Raw genomic sequence first — 19,078 nt, forward strand, 5'->3', positions numbered from 1 at the left:
TAGTTACTTATTTGTGATTTTTACTCATTTATTTTATAGTGTTTCTTTTCCTTTTTTCCTTTACAGTGTTTATTTTAATGGTTTTCTTTTTTCTATACTGGCTTTCATAGGTTTATATGAAGAAGATTATGTGATTAAATATATGAGATACTATATTTTTTGAAACAGTATTTTTAATCATGTTAGTTGCCTATTTTGTGATAATTAAGAATAGACTTTTATACCACTACTTGGATTTCAGAATTGTACCCTTCCTTAGTTAAGAACATGGTCATTTAGGGGCTCCTGGGTGGCTCAGTGAGTTGAGCCTCTGCCTTAGGCTCAGGTCATGATCTCAGGGTCCTGGGATCGAGACTCTCATTTGGCTCCCTGTTCAGCAGAGACCCAGCTTTCCCTTCTTTCTCTGCCTGCTGCTCTGCCTACTTGTGATCTCTTGTCTGTCAAATAAATAAATAAATAAAATCTTAAAAATAAATAAATAAAAGGACATAGTCATTTAATTTGAAAGTACTCATATGTGTCTTTTGTAGTTTGCTTCAAAGATCTGGATTTATTTTTTCAGTGATGCTCTTATTTAAAAAATATGGATGAATGAGTAGTATCTTGTATGAAGCCACATGAGACCATTTAATATTTTATTCATTGTTTCTAGCTATTGTTTTCTTCAGTAGCATTGGGTGGCAATTGAATCATCCAAGTATAGATAGGATTACTAAGAGGAGTCAGTACACATTTTTGATATTTAATGTAAGTTCTTCCATATCATAGTGGCTGATTAGGGAAAAAACTTCAGTTATGCCATAAGATGACTAATAATATTGATAGAGCCGTAAGTCAGTAAGTGCTATCCAGTGTCTAGAGTGTGTTACATCCTGCTGATCGTAAAGAAATACCATAATTTGCAGTGGGGTGGGAAATTGTCTCTCTTGGTTGAGTGTGAAGTTAGTATTAACCATTGAAGCATCCTAGAAACTAAACAGTTGCATTTCTCATGGCAACTGAAAATGCTTAATTCTTAAAAGTGATGCAATTTAGGTGTATGTCCGTATCTGCGGTATTATTAATGTAAAATGTTCCATTTAATTTCTGTGGACAAACTTTTGCTGATTTGGATGCTCTTTCCTATATTTATTTCATCACTTTCAGCTAGAATGTAATTTTTTGGGTAACATTTGTCCCTGAGGATGTCTTCTGCTACTCCTCACTTTAAAAAACAAAACAAACAAAAAAGAACACAACTATATTGCTTCACACATTATTTGTAAAACATATAAACAATTAATGTTGAGATATTAGTATCCTAACCATAGCTTATCTGGTTGTGTTGGTCCAGTCATGTAAAATAACTTGAATCTAGTTAGGATGTCAGTTTAACATCCTGATTTTCCACAGAATTTGCCTGTAATTCTGTACTTGATTTTTGCTAAAAACCTGAGAAATGATTTCCTGTAAATCTTGGTATCTGTAACTTTAATCCCAGAATTCCCATTGAATAATTTTAGTGACTTTTTGTAAAATTAAAGTTGACAACACTGCAGGCTGCTTTCTCTAAAGCATTTAGCATAGGGATTTTTAATAATTTGCCCGATTTTGATTGTTTGGCTCTTACTCATTGTGTGGGGGGGTAATTTTGCAAAAGGACAAAAAGTTTGTTTTTGTTGCAAAGTCCTTCATGGCTCACCACTTAACCACTTTGCTATGGGTCTTTCACAGAATCCTGCTGCATCACAGAAGCTGGAAATTCTGATGTTCCATTAAAATCACAATGGAAAGTCTTGACTTGACCGGTAAGAGCAGCACTGCAGGTGCATTTTCCTTACCTAGAGGCAGGGAAGCAAGTCAACCATGTGGGAACCCTGTGTTATCTAGAGCTGCTCTCAACTTTTCCCCATCCGATGCATTCACCTTCCATGTTGATTAGGAAAGTGTGATAATTTTGTGTGGTTGTTTTTGTTTTGTTTTGTTGGTGAATTACTCTTTTTTTTAAAAAGTGACGTTTCAGTCTCCATCATCAAGTAAGTTAAATTTTCCTTTAAAATCATGAATTTAAAAAAATTAACAATTTCAAAACTCGGATTTGTTTCTCCACAGTAATGTGCTGTTGGGGAAAAGTCAATTTATTCAAGTCTTGAATACGTAGAGGTTTCATACCTAAGTAAATACTAAATCAGTCTATCCCCCATAAGCTATTGTTGCTTGTACTGCCTTTGGCTTTGACTGAAAAATGAACCGGTATCAAAGCATTATGGAGTGTTTTTATGGTTTTAATCTACTAAAAATAATAGAGGCAGGTATAACAGTATTGTAAAACTGTTTGAAAACCACACAGTGAAGAAAAAGTTGAGGTTGTAAAGTATATACGTGTCAAATTATATCAGACTCTGAAACTCACAAATGCTGTAACTCTGTCCTCATCTACATAAGTTGTTTTTAAAGCTATTTCTTGGGGAGAAAAGTTCTTCATGGTTTTAAGATATGGCAATAGTATTTTCAGATTAATTTTAATAATGGTTACTTAAATGGAGAGTTGTCTCAGTCTGGGAATAAAATGTGTGATTGCTTTACTGATGTCTGAACACTTGGTGGTGAACTTATGATTTAAAGACAGGAATTTGATGTAAATGAAAATGAACAAATACAGTAAATATTTTTTAGTTGCAATTTTCAGGACATGAACTTACTCTCTGAGTAATTGAAAATTAATCTTAAATCTTTCCTGTTTTTAAGTATTTTGATTTGTTAGCTTTTCAGATCTCTCTAGAGTACTTGTGGCTACCTTCATGTTTTAGTAAGTAGATGACTGAATGTTGCTTTTATTGTGCGAGTATAAATATAAGGGCTCTGAACCATTCTTTTAAAAGTCATTGTCTATCATTATGCATATATTATAAAATATGTCTGATTTAGCTTGATGTATATTTACTAGGATATTTAAACACGAAAAAATCTTAATGCCAGTGAAAAGATTGGTATTTAGTTATCATTTTTTCTCCTTTCTCTGCTATCCTTTAAGGCACAATTAAGTTTCAAACACGAATTCTGAATTTAAGAGTGCCAGTTAACATACAGTTGATTTTGGTTTTACTGGGTCAGCAGACTAGACTGTAGAATATTTGAATACTGATACTGAGATTTTAAATAGGTTCTTAATTGTTTATCCAGAAGGGAGTCAAATGTAGTGAGGTTTAAAGAAAATTAAATTTGTGGCAGTATTTTCAATTCGTTGAATAAGAATACATCTATAGAAAGTAAAACTGGACACTTGATCTGCTCAGAAAACTGAATTGTTAATCAGCATTAGTGCGGCAGTCTTTCCTTAAGTAGCCATCTGATCTATGATTTCTGAATGTTAATCAAATTATTTCAATAAAATATTTTTATTGACTATAAGAAATTGACACATTCATATTTCTGATAAAATTTAAGAAGCTTAGGATGATACTATATACTTCTAGCTCACATTTATGGTCATCATAAAAACAGTATTAACTAAGAAATAGAAAAGATGCCATATGAAGCCAGGAGTAATTAGGAAGCAAATCCTCAAAGATGTTACATGAAAAAGGATGCCAGGGCCCAGTAAATCTAGGAAATATGGTGTATCACTCAGCTTAGGCAGAGTTATGTTTCATTATCCAAAGAGTCCCCAAATCTTAGTGGTTTGTAACAGTAAAAATTATTCCTCACACTTGTTCATCTTGGTAAATCTACTGCCATTGCCCTCAACGTCCTCTTTGTTCCTGGACCAAAGCTAAAGCAGCACCCTCTCTGGGGTGCATACTCTTATTAAGGCAGAAGGAAAAAAGGAATGATGGTAGAAATGTGACTCCTAAAATTGTTGGTTGGAAGTAGCACATGTAACTACCTCTCATTTCACTAGCCGAACCATGTCATATGGTCAGCCCCTGTGTCACGGGGGAGGAGTGGCCTTTTAAGAGGCAATAGGGTAGGGAAAGTCTGATTGGGAGGCGTTGTGCATGTTTTAGCGATAATATCTGATTTCTATCTATGGCTCTTCTAGAGAGACAGTTACATATGGTATATTAACCTTCCAAGAAGTCCATTCATTCTTTTCACTTAATCTCTTCAACGTTTAAATTATTTGGCTATGAGTCCTTTCATTTTTGTTACATAGAACTTAGTGAGCTATGAGGCCCTATCTGTGACAAATTTTCAGGACTGAGGAATTCATACAATTCAAGAGTTTCTTGATGATTCAAATGTTAGAACTTTTCCCTTCATGGAATAAAGGGTTCTAGTATATATAATAGACCTACATTATTGTGTTATAAATAGCTGTGGTTTTTTGGTTTTTTGTTTGTTTTTGTTTTTGAGAGAGGGGTAGGAGGGCAGAGGGAGAGAGAGAAAATCTTAAGCAGGTTCCCATCCCCAGTGCAACATAGGGCATGATGTCATGACTCTGAGATCATGACCAGAGCCCAAATCAACAGTTGGTGGCTTAACCATCTGAGCCACCCATGTGTCCCATTGTGTTATAAATAGTTTTAAAATGAATGAAAATATCTGTAGCCTAGATCCTTTGCAGTTTGCAGAGTTAGAGAAGGGAAATACTGATCCTTAAGTTAATTACCTATCAGTGTGTAGGACGTTACAGAACTTTGATAATTATTATCTAATTTGATGTAAGAGAAGGATGGGAAAATAGGTTCCTTTCTGTTTCCAGTGGTAATACAATAAATTAACCAGGCAGTAGTAGCCAAATGCCTTTACTTATGATCAGTTTTAAGAACCATCCTAGAGAGAAAGAAAGCAGACACTGTAGAAAGGTTAACATTTGTATTCTAGGAGTTTTCTAAGGTGCTCCAGCTTGGATCATAACCATTATATAGGAGCAGTGCATCACTGTCTCTGTAGTCTTCTGGCAAATGAGTAGGCACACACAACTCCTCAGCCAATATTGATTTGAGTAATCCCATAGGTATTATAACATACTGCTACCAGACCTGTGGAGTAAGATGATTTAAACATGTAGGAGTAGCTAAATGATGCTATGTTTGATAGTTTGTAGTTCCTTAAGACGGGGGGACTTCAGAGAAACTTTGGCATAAATCCTACTTCTAGAGCTTTTTAATTGAAAGAATTTAGGCGATTATTTAACCTCTGAAACTTTTTTTCTCATCTTAGTACAGGGTAATGATCTCTACCTCATAGGACTAAGAATTAAATGAAGTATGTTGAGTGCCCGATGCAGACCTGGCACATAGGGAGCAGTCAAGAAATTGTACTAAAAAAACAAAGCTGTGGTCAGAGGTCAGGAATCTTGAACACAGCATAAAATACCATCCCTTTACCTCAGACTACATGTATGTGTAAGATGAGTTTGTGTATTTATATGTAAACACAGACACACACCTCTAAGGGTTTTAAAATATTGCCCTGAATGCATAAGAATCTGTGTATTCTTCTACATTTCTTCTGAAAATATAGAGTGTCTTCATTCTTAACACTGAGAGAAAGGGTTGATCCAGCAGAAATATTAGCCACCCTATGATTTAATAATTCACTTCTAGCCACTGAAAATATAGACGTTTAAGGACAGTGTGGCAACCAGTAGATGGGTGCCCTTCACTCTGAATATTAATGTGGTCAGTATCAAATCAAATTTGATAAAGGCTTGATGCAAGGTACAAGAACTGGAGACCCATGCCACTGAAGCTTTCTTTACCATGTAGAGCAAATGCTATTTGGTTTCAAAAGAATCAGCATTTCTATCTCACAATTTTTAGTTACTGTTTTGCAATGGGGGTTGAGTTATTTAGACTCCCTGAAGCCCTTCTCTGTTGACTTTTTGTTCCTTATACTCTAAGAATCAGGCATAACATAGTATCTCTTACAATTCAAAGCTGTATGCTGTTTGTAAAATGATAGTTACATTTGTTTAATTTAGAAAAACATAAAATAATTTGGGGGAGTAAATTATTCTTCAAATTATTTCATATTTTTCTCTTTATAAATGGATTATCTTTGTTACCAACAGTTGGATTATCAGTAGCGTAAAACTACCTAAAACATCTAAACTCTTCAGTTTTAGAGACAAAGTAGTCTGCTGGAGCCGCCATAATAACAAAATGCCACAAATGGGGTGGCTCCGACAACACATATTTATTTTCTCACTGTTCTGGGAGTAAAATCCATGATCAGGGTGCAGGCAAATTCTGTTTCTGGTGAGGTCTCCCTTCCTGGCTTCTTGCTGTTTGCTATATAGCCTTTTCTCTGTGTGTATGTGGAGAGAGGGAGCTCTGGTGTCTCTTTCTCTTCTGGAAAGGACACCAGTTCTGTTGGAGAATGGTCTCACCTATGAGCTCACTTAACCTCTATCTACTTTTAGGGCCTGTCTCCCGAGTACATTGCCGTGTAGGGCTTCAACATATGAATATGAGGGCAACTAATTCAGTTCATAATGGAAGTAGTTTTGTTTTGTTTTTGTACCAAAGAGTGAAGTTAAAGTTACAGAAAAGAAATACTTTCTGTGACTCTATAAACAAGGAAACCTCATTTATTACAGTCTAAAATTCTAAAAATATTATTGGTCTTTGAGGTGGGAGGCATTTAAAATGACTGAATTCATATTTCATCCACTCTGAAGTCACTGTGCATGGAAATGAGTTTCATACAAGTGACAGAGTGAAGTCTAAGAACTGATAATCAGTGATTTGTATAATGGAGGAATTACATCATTGAAAATTGCTTTCCAGGGGCACCTGGGTGGCTCAATGGGTTAAAGCCTCTCTGCCTTTGGCTCGGGTCATGATCCCAGGATCCTGGGATTGAGCCCTGCATCGGGCTCTCTGCTCAGTGGGGAGCCTGCTTCCTCCTCTCTCTCTCTCTCTCTCTCTCTCTGCCTGCCTCTCTGCCTACTTGTGATCTCTGTCTGCCAAATAAATAAATAAAATCTTTAAAATAAAAAAAAAGAAAATTGCTTTCCATATGTATTTGTTGGTTCTAGGAATATAATGTATTTGAAAATTAGGTTGAAGAATAATTCAATTACTCTTTCAGATTATATCTCTTTCTGTTTACTATAATCAAGCCAATTCACATTTTGTAGGCTTTCTTTTACTTTATTAATCAGTTGTGAATTCAAACAGGAAAATGGCATATAGAGTGTCTCTTGAACAAGGCCAGTGTTAGGAGCAACACTTCTTGCACAGTTGAAAATCTGTGTGTAACTTTTGACTCCACAAAAGCTTGATTAGTGACAGACCAGTGTTGACCAGAAGCTTTACCTGTAACATAAAGTTGGTTAACACATATTTTGTGTGTTCTATGTATTCTATACTGTATTTATATAAAATAAGCAAGGGAGAGGAAAAAGTTATTGAAATCATTAGGAAGAGAAAATAACATTTACAGTACTGTATTACAGTACTGTATTGTGTTTATATAAAAAAAATCCATGTATATGACGTAGGCATGCACAGTTCAAATCCATATTGTTCAAAGATCAGCTGTACTTAAAATTTTGGTAAACCGTAAGTAAAGATTCTGTGTTTGTAATGATGCCAACAGAAGTCACAGAGTCCCATATGTGTTATATGACCTGTTTATTGTCCTGCCTCCCTCACTGCCTTCTTTATCCCTTTTTTCCTTCCACTTTCTTTCTATTCTTTCCTCTGATACCAGCTTCTAAGTTAGGTTGCTGGAATTACTCAAATAATAGTCCAAATACAGCTCACTGACCGTCTCTGTAGTACTTCTTTCTACTTTACAGTAGCATACTTTTCTAGTAGTAAGTCAGTTGGTGGATGTTGAGGATTAGTGATAGGTAAATAGCACATTTACTTGTTGGATATTGACATAGGCTCAACTTAACTTTCTTAGTTTTATCTTTGAATTTTGTGTAAGTGTACCTATTTTGTCAGTTGAATGTTTTTAGTTTCTGATGGTATGATACCTATCTAAAACAGAAAATAGAATCAAAAAGAAAGAAACTTTGGAGACTTTAAACACCTTTGTGTAAAAATAATGTTAAGTAGATTTGTAAAACTTACACCTCACCTTGTGTGTTTACAGGTTATTAAAGGATAAGCTTTTAAGTAGCAATCTAATTTTGTGGTTGTTAGTTTAATCAACTGAAAGGTATTTTAACTCTTAGCTACTCTTGATTTCAGTTTCACTGTAAAACTATTTACAAGAATGACACAGACTCAAAAGCTTTGTACATAATAAATTTCAGCAATGTATTTCTTCTCCACAGTGGAATCAGTTTCCTGATTACGATGTTTACTAGTTAAGGACAGCATAAATAAATTCAGGCGTGACTTCACTCCATGCATTAGTATTTCCTTGAAACAATGGATAAATTAAGTATTTTTATACTGACATTGGTATTCTCTTTGATCTCTGTTATAGAGAAGTGCATTTCTCCAGGAAAATAAGTGGATCTAATTGTGCCAAATTTCTTGAAAGATAGCTCTCAGAATTTCTTTACATTTTAGTATAAAATATATATTGCATTTGCTGGATATTCTGTACATACACGTGTAAGTATAAATAGTAAGTATGTATGAGTATATGCATGTAGTTTATTCGGAGAGCTAAAGGACTTAATTTTACACTAGAGAGTCTGTTTTGTTCATGGCTGCATCCCCAAAACCTAGAAACAGCCTCTGGCACATGGAAGTTGCTTAGGAAACACTTGGTAATTTAGTAGTACCAGTGTTCTTGTTTTGTTGATCTTGTATGCCATTAAACTTGCCATTAATAAGCATCTCCTGGTCTACCTGCAGATAATGATTTTTCCCAGTCTGAATTGAGGGAAAGAAGCCGTTCTTCAAAAATAAAAGTCTCTCTATGCTTTTAGGTTGGTAGTTAATCCCATAATCAATAAGTGTTAAAGGGCTGAAGAACTTAAAATGAGTAGCAAAAAACTTCTGGGTGCCTATTGACTCATTTATAGTGTGCATTGAGTCATCAAGAGTTCCTTAAGACCTTGTCCAAGGACTTCTCTAACAGTCAGTGAGTGCCCCTATGAGTGGAGTGCATGTGAATGTCCTGAGATTTAGGGTAGGCAGATTGGTTCAGTTGGGCTTAAAGAGATGCTGCCTGGTCCCTGGATTCAGTTAATGTATACCAAAAAGGTAGGCTGAAGTCCACATTTAGGTGTTTTATTCTTGCGGGGGTTGGGAGTGGTGGTGGTGGTGGTGGTGGAGGTGGTGGTGGTGGTGGTGGTAATTTTAAGGCATTTCTCTATTTGAATTAATTTATGAAGATGTGGATAAGAATATTGTGTTTGATTTTATTTAGACTTTCACAAATTGGTTAGTTTAGTTTGCAGTTACTCTGCCTCTTCCTTGGTTATATTATTATTCTTAAAAAGCAGTTGAATTCTGTAACTATTTCAGTGTTCCTTCACCTTTACTCTAAGACCATTTATTACCAAAGGTCTCTCCATGACACAAAGTGTTCCACTCCAGGTGATGTTTTGAGGCACTGAGCATTACCGTTAGGCTCTTACAGAACACAAGTTTCTTGAGAGAGCCAGCCAGATGGGAAGGAACTGGCTTCTGAACAAGGCTTAAATAATAAAAAGCTACCATTTATCTGATGAACACTTTTTATCTATCCTAAACACTTTGAGTTCTGCCACACTAATTCCAGTGACGGTGAATTGGCAGGTTAGAGGAACCAAGACCTGCAGAATGGGAGGTGTGACCACGTGCAGGGTAGCGTGTGCCCTGGTATCTGTCCATCCATATCACGGCACCACCTGGATGGACACAGAATAACACTCGGAACCGCACCCTTCCTATAGTTTGAATACCTGCTGTGTTTTCAGCATTGTTAGTTACTAGATCTTGATACTAGGTCCATTCTGACATAAAAGAGATGACAGGGAAGTTTGAAATCAGTAGCTGCAGACAATCTCCAGTGGTTTTTGTTCTGTTTGATGAAGCAGATGGCCCATCTTTCATTCGGTAATGTGAACACTTAAAGGAATGATAGTTTTCAGGTTTGCAAGTTTTGTTGTATCTGTTAAAGTGGTGGGTTTTGCTGTTCTTTATTATTCACGGAGAGGTGTCACTTTTTTAGAGAACATAAGATAAATCTCTCTAATAAGGCTCTTCTAATATATCTTGTTGATGGGAAAGGTGTCCCAGTTTTTCTCTCTTTATGAGTTTTAATCATCACAGTCATAGAATTTTTTACGGATTATTTCTATTATAATAACATATTTCACACATTTGAGTTTATGATGTGTCTAGGAAAAAGTATTCTAGAAGTTTTACTTCATATTGCTTATAAACATTCTTATTCTTGCCTCTAGATGACTGTTGCTTCCTGGAGATTAATATGAATAGGCAAACACTTAAAGGTTTGCTTATAGACGATGGATTTAAATGTGTCACTTTTGTTTGAGCTGTAGCTTGATGTTTTAGAAGCGTGGTCTATGGAGTGAGCTGGACTCAAGGCTAAATCTGACTCGGCTTTTAATTGTGATGGCTTCTATTGTGATTGCAATGCTGGAAAGTTAACCTAGATGCATCTGTGAAATGGGGTGAACACTGATCATGCAAGGCTATAGTGAGGATTAAAAGTGATGAAGGGGGCAGTGCCAGTCTGGCTCTTGGCAGGCACTGTGAAGAAAATGTGTTTATTTGCTGAAAGGACAGTAAGCCAAAAGCAGACTTGGACTTTTTTGCTTTTTAATTGTTCCTTGAAATTGAATTTTGGGAATTTTTTTGGTCTCCATTCACAACAAGAGAAATACCCAGCTTCAACATGCATGTCTTTATTATATCAGAAGTCTTTATTGAATATAGGATGGACTTGCTTTAAATCATTAGGAAAGAATAAGGTTTGCTCTTTACATTGTTAGATACTTTAAAATATCTTCTACACAATCATATGTGATAGAAGTTTGATTTTTATACTTCCCCCAATTAATTTTGCAGTTTTATTAAAGCATAATCAAAGCTGAAACTTACGAAAGTATTAAGAGATAAGTTATCTGTCATTTGGAGGATTATAGTTATTTTAGGACTATTATCACTTTACACTCTTGGTATTAACAAAATTACTACCTCAAACAAATAAATTATGTAAGCATAATAGTAAATTTTTATAATTTACATAATTTTCTTCCTAGACTGTAATTATCTTAACAAAGCAAGGAAATGTATTGTGAATTCTTAATGACTTTTAAAGTATGAGAGCCTTTTTCATAAATTGATTATCTTAACCTGATAAAAAATTTAAAATTTTTAGTTAAATGGTTAATTCAGTCATGAGCTGACTCTGCTAGTTTATTCATAAGTTAGAAAAGCAAACTTTCTCTTCATTTTTAGATCACTGGCTTAGCATTTCACAATTGATCTAAGAGAAGAAAATATTTTTCTACATCTTGATAATTTTCATGCTCATGAGCATGAACTAATACAACTTGGTCTTTTATCTAATATCAGGTATATTAATTTTGAATATGACTATAATTAACATATATATTAACTTTGAATATCTCTAATTAATATATCTAAACTTGTTTTGAGGATAATCATCTATGAAAATACCTTGATTCTTTCTAAAATTTGCTCGGTCAGCATATATATCTTAGGTGTTTGTGGTCTTTTTATAGCAATTTTTTTTTTCCTAGTTTAATATGTGTGCATTCTAACCATAACAACCATGGATCTTATAGAATGCTTATATACTTTTAAAATTATTAGTGTATATTGAAATTCTAAACCTTTCTGGCCCACCTATGAGAGTGTTTGCGCTCTTTCTTCAGCTCTGTTTTATTTCTTTTTAGAACCTGAACTGCCTTCAGTAATTTTACTGGAAAAATGTTTTGTTTAAAGGTAAAGTAATGTATTTTCTGTTCCTCTGTTTGTTTAGTAAATATTTACTGTAACTACAGCGTGCAAGTCAGTGTGTTAGTGTCATAGTCACACTATGATAATAGAAGGGGAACTCTAAGCAGGAAAGAGGGACAAGCTTCATTAAGAATTGAGGAAGGTTTTAAATCTCAGGTAAGAATATCAAGGAAGACTACCCAGAGGGAAAAATACAGAAGTCTGGAAAAACGGAATTAGATCCCTTTTGCCAGTTGGATGGCATGTGTATATAAAGGTAGAATGGGAAACCTAGAAAAAGCCAGATGTAAGAGGGCCTTGAATATCAGAGTGAGTTTATTTATTTCCTCCTTAAGGCAAATGAGCCACTGGAAAATTTTGAGCAGATGCAATTAGAGGGATGGATTGGAGGGGAAAAGAGGAGGTAGGTATTGGATCGATTTAAGGGACTTTGGCAAATCCTAGTTAAGAAGAAATTGTTCTTCTGGATGGAACCACCATGAGACCACCATGAGAGACATGATGAAGGTTATACCGTGTCTGGATGTAGTTTAGAATATTTTAGATTCAGATATTCAACTCATAAAATCAAGTAAGTCTTTTTTCCATTTGCAGGGCAAAAACTGATACTCAGTTTTAAGGATTCCTTCAATGAAGATTTTCACAAACACTCGATACCTGCTACTGTTTGGCTTCTGTATGTGTGTCTGCATGTCTTTAGTGATTGTAAATTTAGCTTTCACTTTTTTTCTCAAAGAATACATGTTCTGCCCTGTGACTTGAACCAAATTACTAATCTGTAGGCTTTGGCAACAGACTGACCTAGTACTGGGACTGTGGAGGGATCATAAGAGGAAAGGAAGAAGTGAGGGTGTTGAAAAGGAAGTCAAGACTAGGTTTTAAGTTTAAGCATGGGTGTTCAGATAGTACAGCTACCAGAAGTAGAGAGTAGTAGAAACTGATTTGGGGGGAGATAGAGTTTAGGATGGATTAGATTTGTAATGCAAAGAGGACATCCACGTGATTATGTATAGGATATAGTTACAGATTGATAAGGTTTTGGCAGAGATTCAGGCTAAAGATAAGTAGAGCTCAGGAAAGAGAAGTAGAGTTTAATGTTCGAATATTGGTGAAAGTGGAAAATATGGCAGAGACAGAACTTTGGAAAACACCTACCTATTCTTTTTAAAGAGAAGTCTAAAGGAAGGAAAAATAATCAGATCTTTGGGCGGGGGGGAGGGGGTGAGCAATAGAGTACAGTACCAAAGAAGATGGGGAAGAATTTTCAACAAAAATGTGGAAAAATATAGAGAACTCTAAATGCCCCCAAACAGTGTTTGGGTTAGGCGATTTGAGGGTCCTTTGGAGAAAGCATTTTTTGTGCAGTGATCAAGTCAGAAGCCACTTTGTATAGCATTAGCAGTATTCCCTGTTTTATTGCCACATTCTTGATTTTCTTTTTTGCTGAAACTGTGTTAGGCCACTGTTTTTGTGGAGTAATGTATAATGGCTTAGAGAGCCACTCCCTGGGAGCATAGAACTCATCTTCTATAAATGTAGTTTTAATATTATTTTCTTTAGATATTTTACCTCAGACTGTTTCAAATAAAAACTTATCCAGGTGCTAATACCATTTTCTCAAATGCACTGAAATGACTTTGTTTAAAATATCATCAGCAAACTACTTTGAAAATGCCTCTGCCATAAGACTTATATTATAATTGGCACTGCAGAAGGATAAATAATGAATTGCCTGTCATTGCCAGCTCTTCTTTTACACGAAGTACAGTGATGCTTTCTATAGGGCCCAGTGGTTTTACTAAAGATCCTGTCAAAAACTCTTTGGTGTAGGAGGCCACTTATATGTGAAATTTCTAGAGAATCTGATACGTGGCCACTTTTGTTTCCATCAGCAGAAAATAGTTATAAGGGGATACAAGATTCACCATAAGTTAGCAGTAATGATTATAATGATGAAAACTGCAATTGTCATCATTTGCATTTTTCTCTCTGTTGTGTACGTGTGTAGGAGTGTATTTTTTCTAGTCTTCATAGTGACTCTTAAATGTGTAGGTCTCATTATTCCCATTTGTATATGAAGGAACTGAGACTCAGAATATTTAATTTGTCAGAACTTTTTGGCTTACTAAATAAAAACAGAGCAGGATTCTAATCAGCTTTTTCTTTTAAGACTATGTTCTTTATGTGGCCCATGCAGTTATACGGATTATTTGAAAGTTGAACTTCAACACTTTTAACAGCAACTACTCACTCTGGTTTGGGAGCTCAATACCTCATTATTTTCTTACATTTTCCCCTCCAACTAAGGAAGAAGAGAGATCACTTTTATTTGCTTAATATGTTGCTATTTGCCGTTGTTGCTTGTAAGATACTTTCCTGTGCTTTTAATACTGTTACATACTTGGTTAATCCTTCACATCAGCTCTATGAGAGGTGGAATACCCTCAACATTTTGTTAAGAACCTTTTAAATATCATTGTACATTCACATACTCACCGCCTAGATTTACCACTAACATTTTATTATGTTATTACAGATCTATAACTTGTCCATCATCAATTTATTTTTGACTCATTAGCAAGTAAATTAAATAACATTACTACCTCTATCATAAGTACTTCAGGATGTCTATTATTGACTGTAGTTCACTATTTAGGTACTACTTTTTAAAAAAAGATTTTATTTATTTATTTAACAGAGATCTGACAGACATCAGAAGTAGGCAGAGAGGCAGGCAGAGAGAGGGAGGAAACAGGCTCCCCGATGAGCAGAGAGCCAGATGTGGGGCTCGATTCCAGGACCTGGGATCATGACCTGAGTCGAAGGCAGAGGCTCAACCCATTGAGCCACCCGAGCACCCTATGTACAACTTTTTTGATCTGAAATTAACATTTGGTTAAATGCACAGATCTTAAATGTACATTCTCTGAATTTTGATAAATGCGTACACCTATGTAACCCCCAATACCTATCAAGATACAAAACACTACTATTGGTAGGTGTCTTTTTTATTCACAATTTGTAAGTGAGGAGCCTGAAGCACAGAGAGGTTAATGATCTGCCTAAGATCATAACTGCCAGTAGGTTGCAGAGCAAGAACTCAAACTTCTAGTCTGGCTGCAGGGTTTGTTCTAACCACACCACCATACTGTCCATGGATTAGCCTCACATATTCAGGTATCTTTTACATACCATTTTACAGATGTGATGTTTATTTTTTACATAGGTGTGTGTAGACACAACTAGTATGTTTGGGACTAGAGTAGAAATGCTCTTCTAGAAATGCATCAGTTCTTTGTAGCAAGTTTGTGGCAGTTTAAGAGGGAAACGAACTCCTTTCGTTGAAATACTAGGGTGCATCTCTGTATAATAAATAACTCTGGTTTTAACTGGATCCTTGTTTAATTTTTCCGTATATAAAGTCACAGTTAATTTCCTAGTGGCAACACTGAGGTTCAGAAAAATCCTAAAGTGCCACTTGAATAATTAAGGGTAAATGATGAACAGTATAGCTTTGTGTTAAGCATAGTTTTGCTCTGTTAGTAGAGAATTGTTCATCTATGTGTGGTGTATATATAGTACCACTCACCGTGATAGCTCAGTTTCCAAAATAATGGAATTAACCAATTTAGGATTTATAGCTGTGAAATTTATGAAGTTTTTTTAAAAACATGAATGGAATTCCTTGACCTTTCAAAGTAAATTGCATAAAAATATGAATAAGGACTGGAATAGTTTTTTTCTTTTTTCTTTTGTGAGACTTAGGTATACCATCCCTATGTAAATAAATCGTATTTCTTTCCTATGTTGTGTTCACATCAAAAGATGTATCTGAAAACTTGACTTGTACTCTTCATCACTCTCCAGATGATGACAGAGCAGCCATTATATTAAAAAAAAAAAATTCTAAATATTGCTCAGAAAGCAGTTTCAATAAATAAAAGCATGTAGTTAGCAAAACCTAGCTAGTCACTAGAGGGCAGAGCAGTACTATACTTCAGGTTTTATTTGAAAATTTGTGGTTTAAAAATTACTGAACATACAACAGTATACCAGTGCACAACTAAATAGAAATTTTTTTTGTATTCTTATTATCTTGTCCTGCTGTGAAATCCAATGACATACTTACCCTTGTATCAAAGGAGATTTTCTGGCAATTACATTGCTTTCAAAAGGGCATGATTATTTAGTATACCTCAAGAGAAAAATACTAAGGCTTAGAAGGAGAGATGCATTAAATCATTTCTACTATAGTACCTTGAAATCGGATTGCATGCAGTATATACTTTAGATGAGGCATTATGACAGATTAAGTTTGAGACAAGTTTACTAGTATTAGATTTAGATTTAAAGAATTCATTGAAATGTGGAGGTTTTTAAACCTTTCAGCTGAAATGTGTTGAATCATTAAGACTTTGAAATTACCAAATTGTTAAAGCAATGAACTAATTCGAGCTCCTAAAATCTTAAAATTCTGTCAGGTCACAGTCACTTAATTTCATTTGTTTGAAATTTTTTAATCATTCTGGTATATTTTCATTAGGACTTATTTTTTCTGATAGATTCTTAAAATAAAGGAAGCTCTGAGCTAGTTTCCTAGTGAGTAACCTCAGTAGTTCAGTATCTCAAAAGATAGAAAATTTTACTTTGAATGTGTAGTTTGGATTTCTATGATTTATATAGGATTCATTTCTAATAGAGAACATGGGATGTCAGAAAAAGCACTGGATTTTGGAATTCAGAGATTCAAGGCCCCAGTTCTCATGTTTTTGCTTTACAACCTTGAACAAATCACATTAGTCCTCTGAAGTAACCATTTTGTAAGTTGGAGAATTGGGAAAAGTATTTTTTTTTTTTTTAATTTACAGCTGTGTTGTTTTGAGGATTGTTGTCTGTGTATGTGTATATATATATCTCCAAAGATAAGACTATAAAGACAAATTTTAGTAGGTGATAAAATAAGGTCAGAAAAATCTTAGAAATAACTCTGAAATGGATATTATCTCATAAACATAGTAAAATGACGGCACCTGTTACATGATAAATGTTTCCAGGCCAAAGTGAGAGGTCCATCCTCTTCCCTGTCTCTTGAGTGTCTCTGGCTGCTTAATCTCTCTGTAACTCCTGACTCTGTCCTTCCTCTTACACTTTACTCCCTGTTTATTTCCATGTTTCCTCTCTCTGTGTTTCTCCTGACTGTCTTTGGTCTCTCTCTGTGTTTTTCTTGTCCCAGGCGCCCTCAGGAAGACCCCAAGCCTCTAGCGGTACCTGGTATCATCTCCAGCATGTATATAGATGTGGAGGATTCCCTGGGATATTGAGAAATACCAGAGGCGCATTGTTCTCCTGTAGTAAGTCCATCAGCATTTACTAAGTGACTACTGTTAACAGAGCACAGCTGGCGAGGCTTTGGGCAAAGAATGAGTCAGGGCATAGCTCAGAAGAAAGAAATTTGTAAACTCTTTTCAGTGTCTTGTAGGCTAGAGACACGTGCAAATGAAAACAACAACAAAAGAAAAAGTTGACAAATAATTATGTAGATGAGTCGTGTTCTGTGTGCTGCAGAGGCCCAGAGTTAAGGAAGTAGAGAAAACCAGGAGGTATCAATCAGGTTTCCTGCATAAGTTTAAAATTAGATTTGAAGTATGGCTGGAAGAAAGATGAGGAAAGAGAGGGTGGAAGTGAGTAATTTCTGTGGGGCCTGGCCAGCCTGTTGGCTTGCCTGTAAAGGAATCCCTGAGGGTAATGAGATAAGAGCATGAAGTTGCAGCCTACCAATAGCGAACTTTGCTTCAGCTCCCAGTCTTAGAGAAATTCAAGTTATTAAAGGAAGTACAGCCAAGTTGAGACTTTGCATAAATAAGTGGTAGCTCTTGCCAGTTTTAGAATTTGTAGAGTTGAAGGGTAAATTGTGACTATAAAATAATAAAGTCCATATGCCATAAAATTGGGGTATGCCATTAGAATATGATCTAGGGATGCATTGCGGACAAGAGGATGAGCTAGAATAGTAAATCAGTATAACAAATTTGTTGTTTTGTGTTAGAAATCTATTTTTGCCCTTATATTTTAGATAGTTCTACCCTACAGACCCACTGTGGTTTCCAGAATGGGGAACCTTGGCTTGCTGTCAGATTGGGTCACCCACAGAACATTGAATCTCTGTTTCCTCAGATAGAAGCTAGGGATGAAAATACTGACCTCAGAATTGTTCATGTTAATTCAGTGATATTTTGAATTCTTGAGTGCATGATAGCTACTGCTTGTTACAGACACTTAAAAAGCATTTTTATTATTTATTTATTTATTTAAAGATTTTATTTATTTATTTGACAGAGAGAGATCACAAATAGGCAGAGAGGCAGGCAGAGAGAGGAAGGGAAACAGGCCCCCCGCTGAGCAGAGAGCCCGATGCGGAACTCGATCCCAGGACCCTGAGATCCTGACCCGAGCCGAAGGCAGCGGCTTAACCCACTGAGCCACCCAGGCGCCCCTTAAAAAGCATTTTTAAAGTAGTTAGTAAAATACAGTATAATTTCCAAGAGTTTTTTAAAAAATAGAAGCAACCCCATTGTATTCAGAAAATGCTGTATATACAGGGAATATTTATAATGTGGGGTAAGATGCAAAGAATGATATCAACATGAATACCTGAGTACCTACTACTGATTTCGGAGACAGAGCTGTCCCTGACCCCAGTGCCTTGCATCTCTTTAACCTTGCCCACCCCGCTGCCTGCCAATGCTAGATGTTGAGTTTATTACTTCTTTGTTTTTCCTTATCGTATTTTTCACATATTTATATATCCCCTACATACTTTTTGCTTGTCCTTGAATTTTATATAAGTAATAAAATACTGTTTTCTTATGCAGCCTCTCTTTTTTCAGCCTAGTATCATGTTTCAGAGTCATCCTTCCCTATACTTGTAATTCACTTATCATCATTTTCTGAAAATAATACAATTTATCTACGTTCTTTTGTTGGCCATTTTAGATTATTTCCAGATACTGTGTTATTAGAGGTAAAATTCCTGGGAATCCTGTTCATGCCCCTAATGTGCGTATTCTGTCTCTAGGATACACGTTCAAGAGTGTAGCTGCTGTTTCACAGGGTATGCCCAGCCCCAGAACTCTACACGAGAATGGCAAATGGATTTCCGTAGAGCTTGTTACATTTTTTACTCTCTCTAGCCCGATGTAAGTGTCTTTCTATAGTCCTTAAAATGCCAAGATTTTTGTTGAAGG

General features: G+C 35.5%; 1 protein-coding gene across 12 annotated transcripts in view; it reads left to right on the top strand.

Annotated features, from left to right (window-relative positions):
- Nucleotides 1-19,078, top strand: part of BBX (BBX high mobility group box domain containing) — a 278,064-nt gene that overhangs the window by 109,650 nt on the left and 149,336 nt on the right. For 9 of the 12 annotated variants that reach the window (XM_082696957.1, XM_082696954.1, XM_082696950.1 and 6 more), the window contains exon 3: nt 1,714-1,787. Coding sequence is in view for 3 of the 12 variants with exons in the window: in XM_082696953.1 (XP_082553079.1) it covers nt 11,805-11,819 (15 nt within the window). In the remaining 9 variants the exon portion in view is untranslated. Of the gene's footprint in view, nt 1-1,713; nt 1,788-2,743; nt 2,789-11,770; nt 11,820-19,078 lie in introns of all 12 variants that reach the window. The other 3 variants (XM_082696959.1, XM_082696949.1, XM_082696953.1) reach the window with 2 other exon arrangements.

The sequence above is a fragment of the Mustela nivalis genome (assembly GCF_964662115.1).
Source record: "Mustela nivalis genome assembly, chromosome: 1".
NCBI lineage: Eukaryota > Metazoa > Chordata > Mammalia > Carnivora > Mustelidae > Mustela > Mustela nivalis.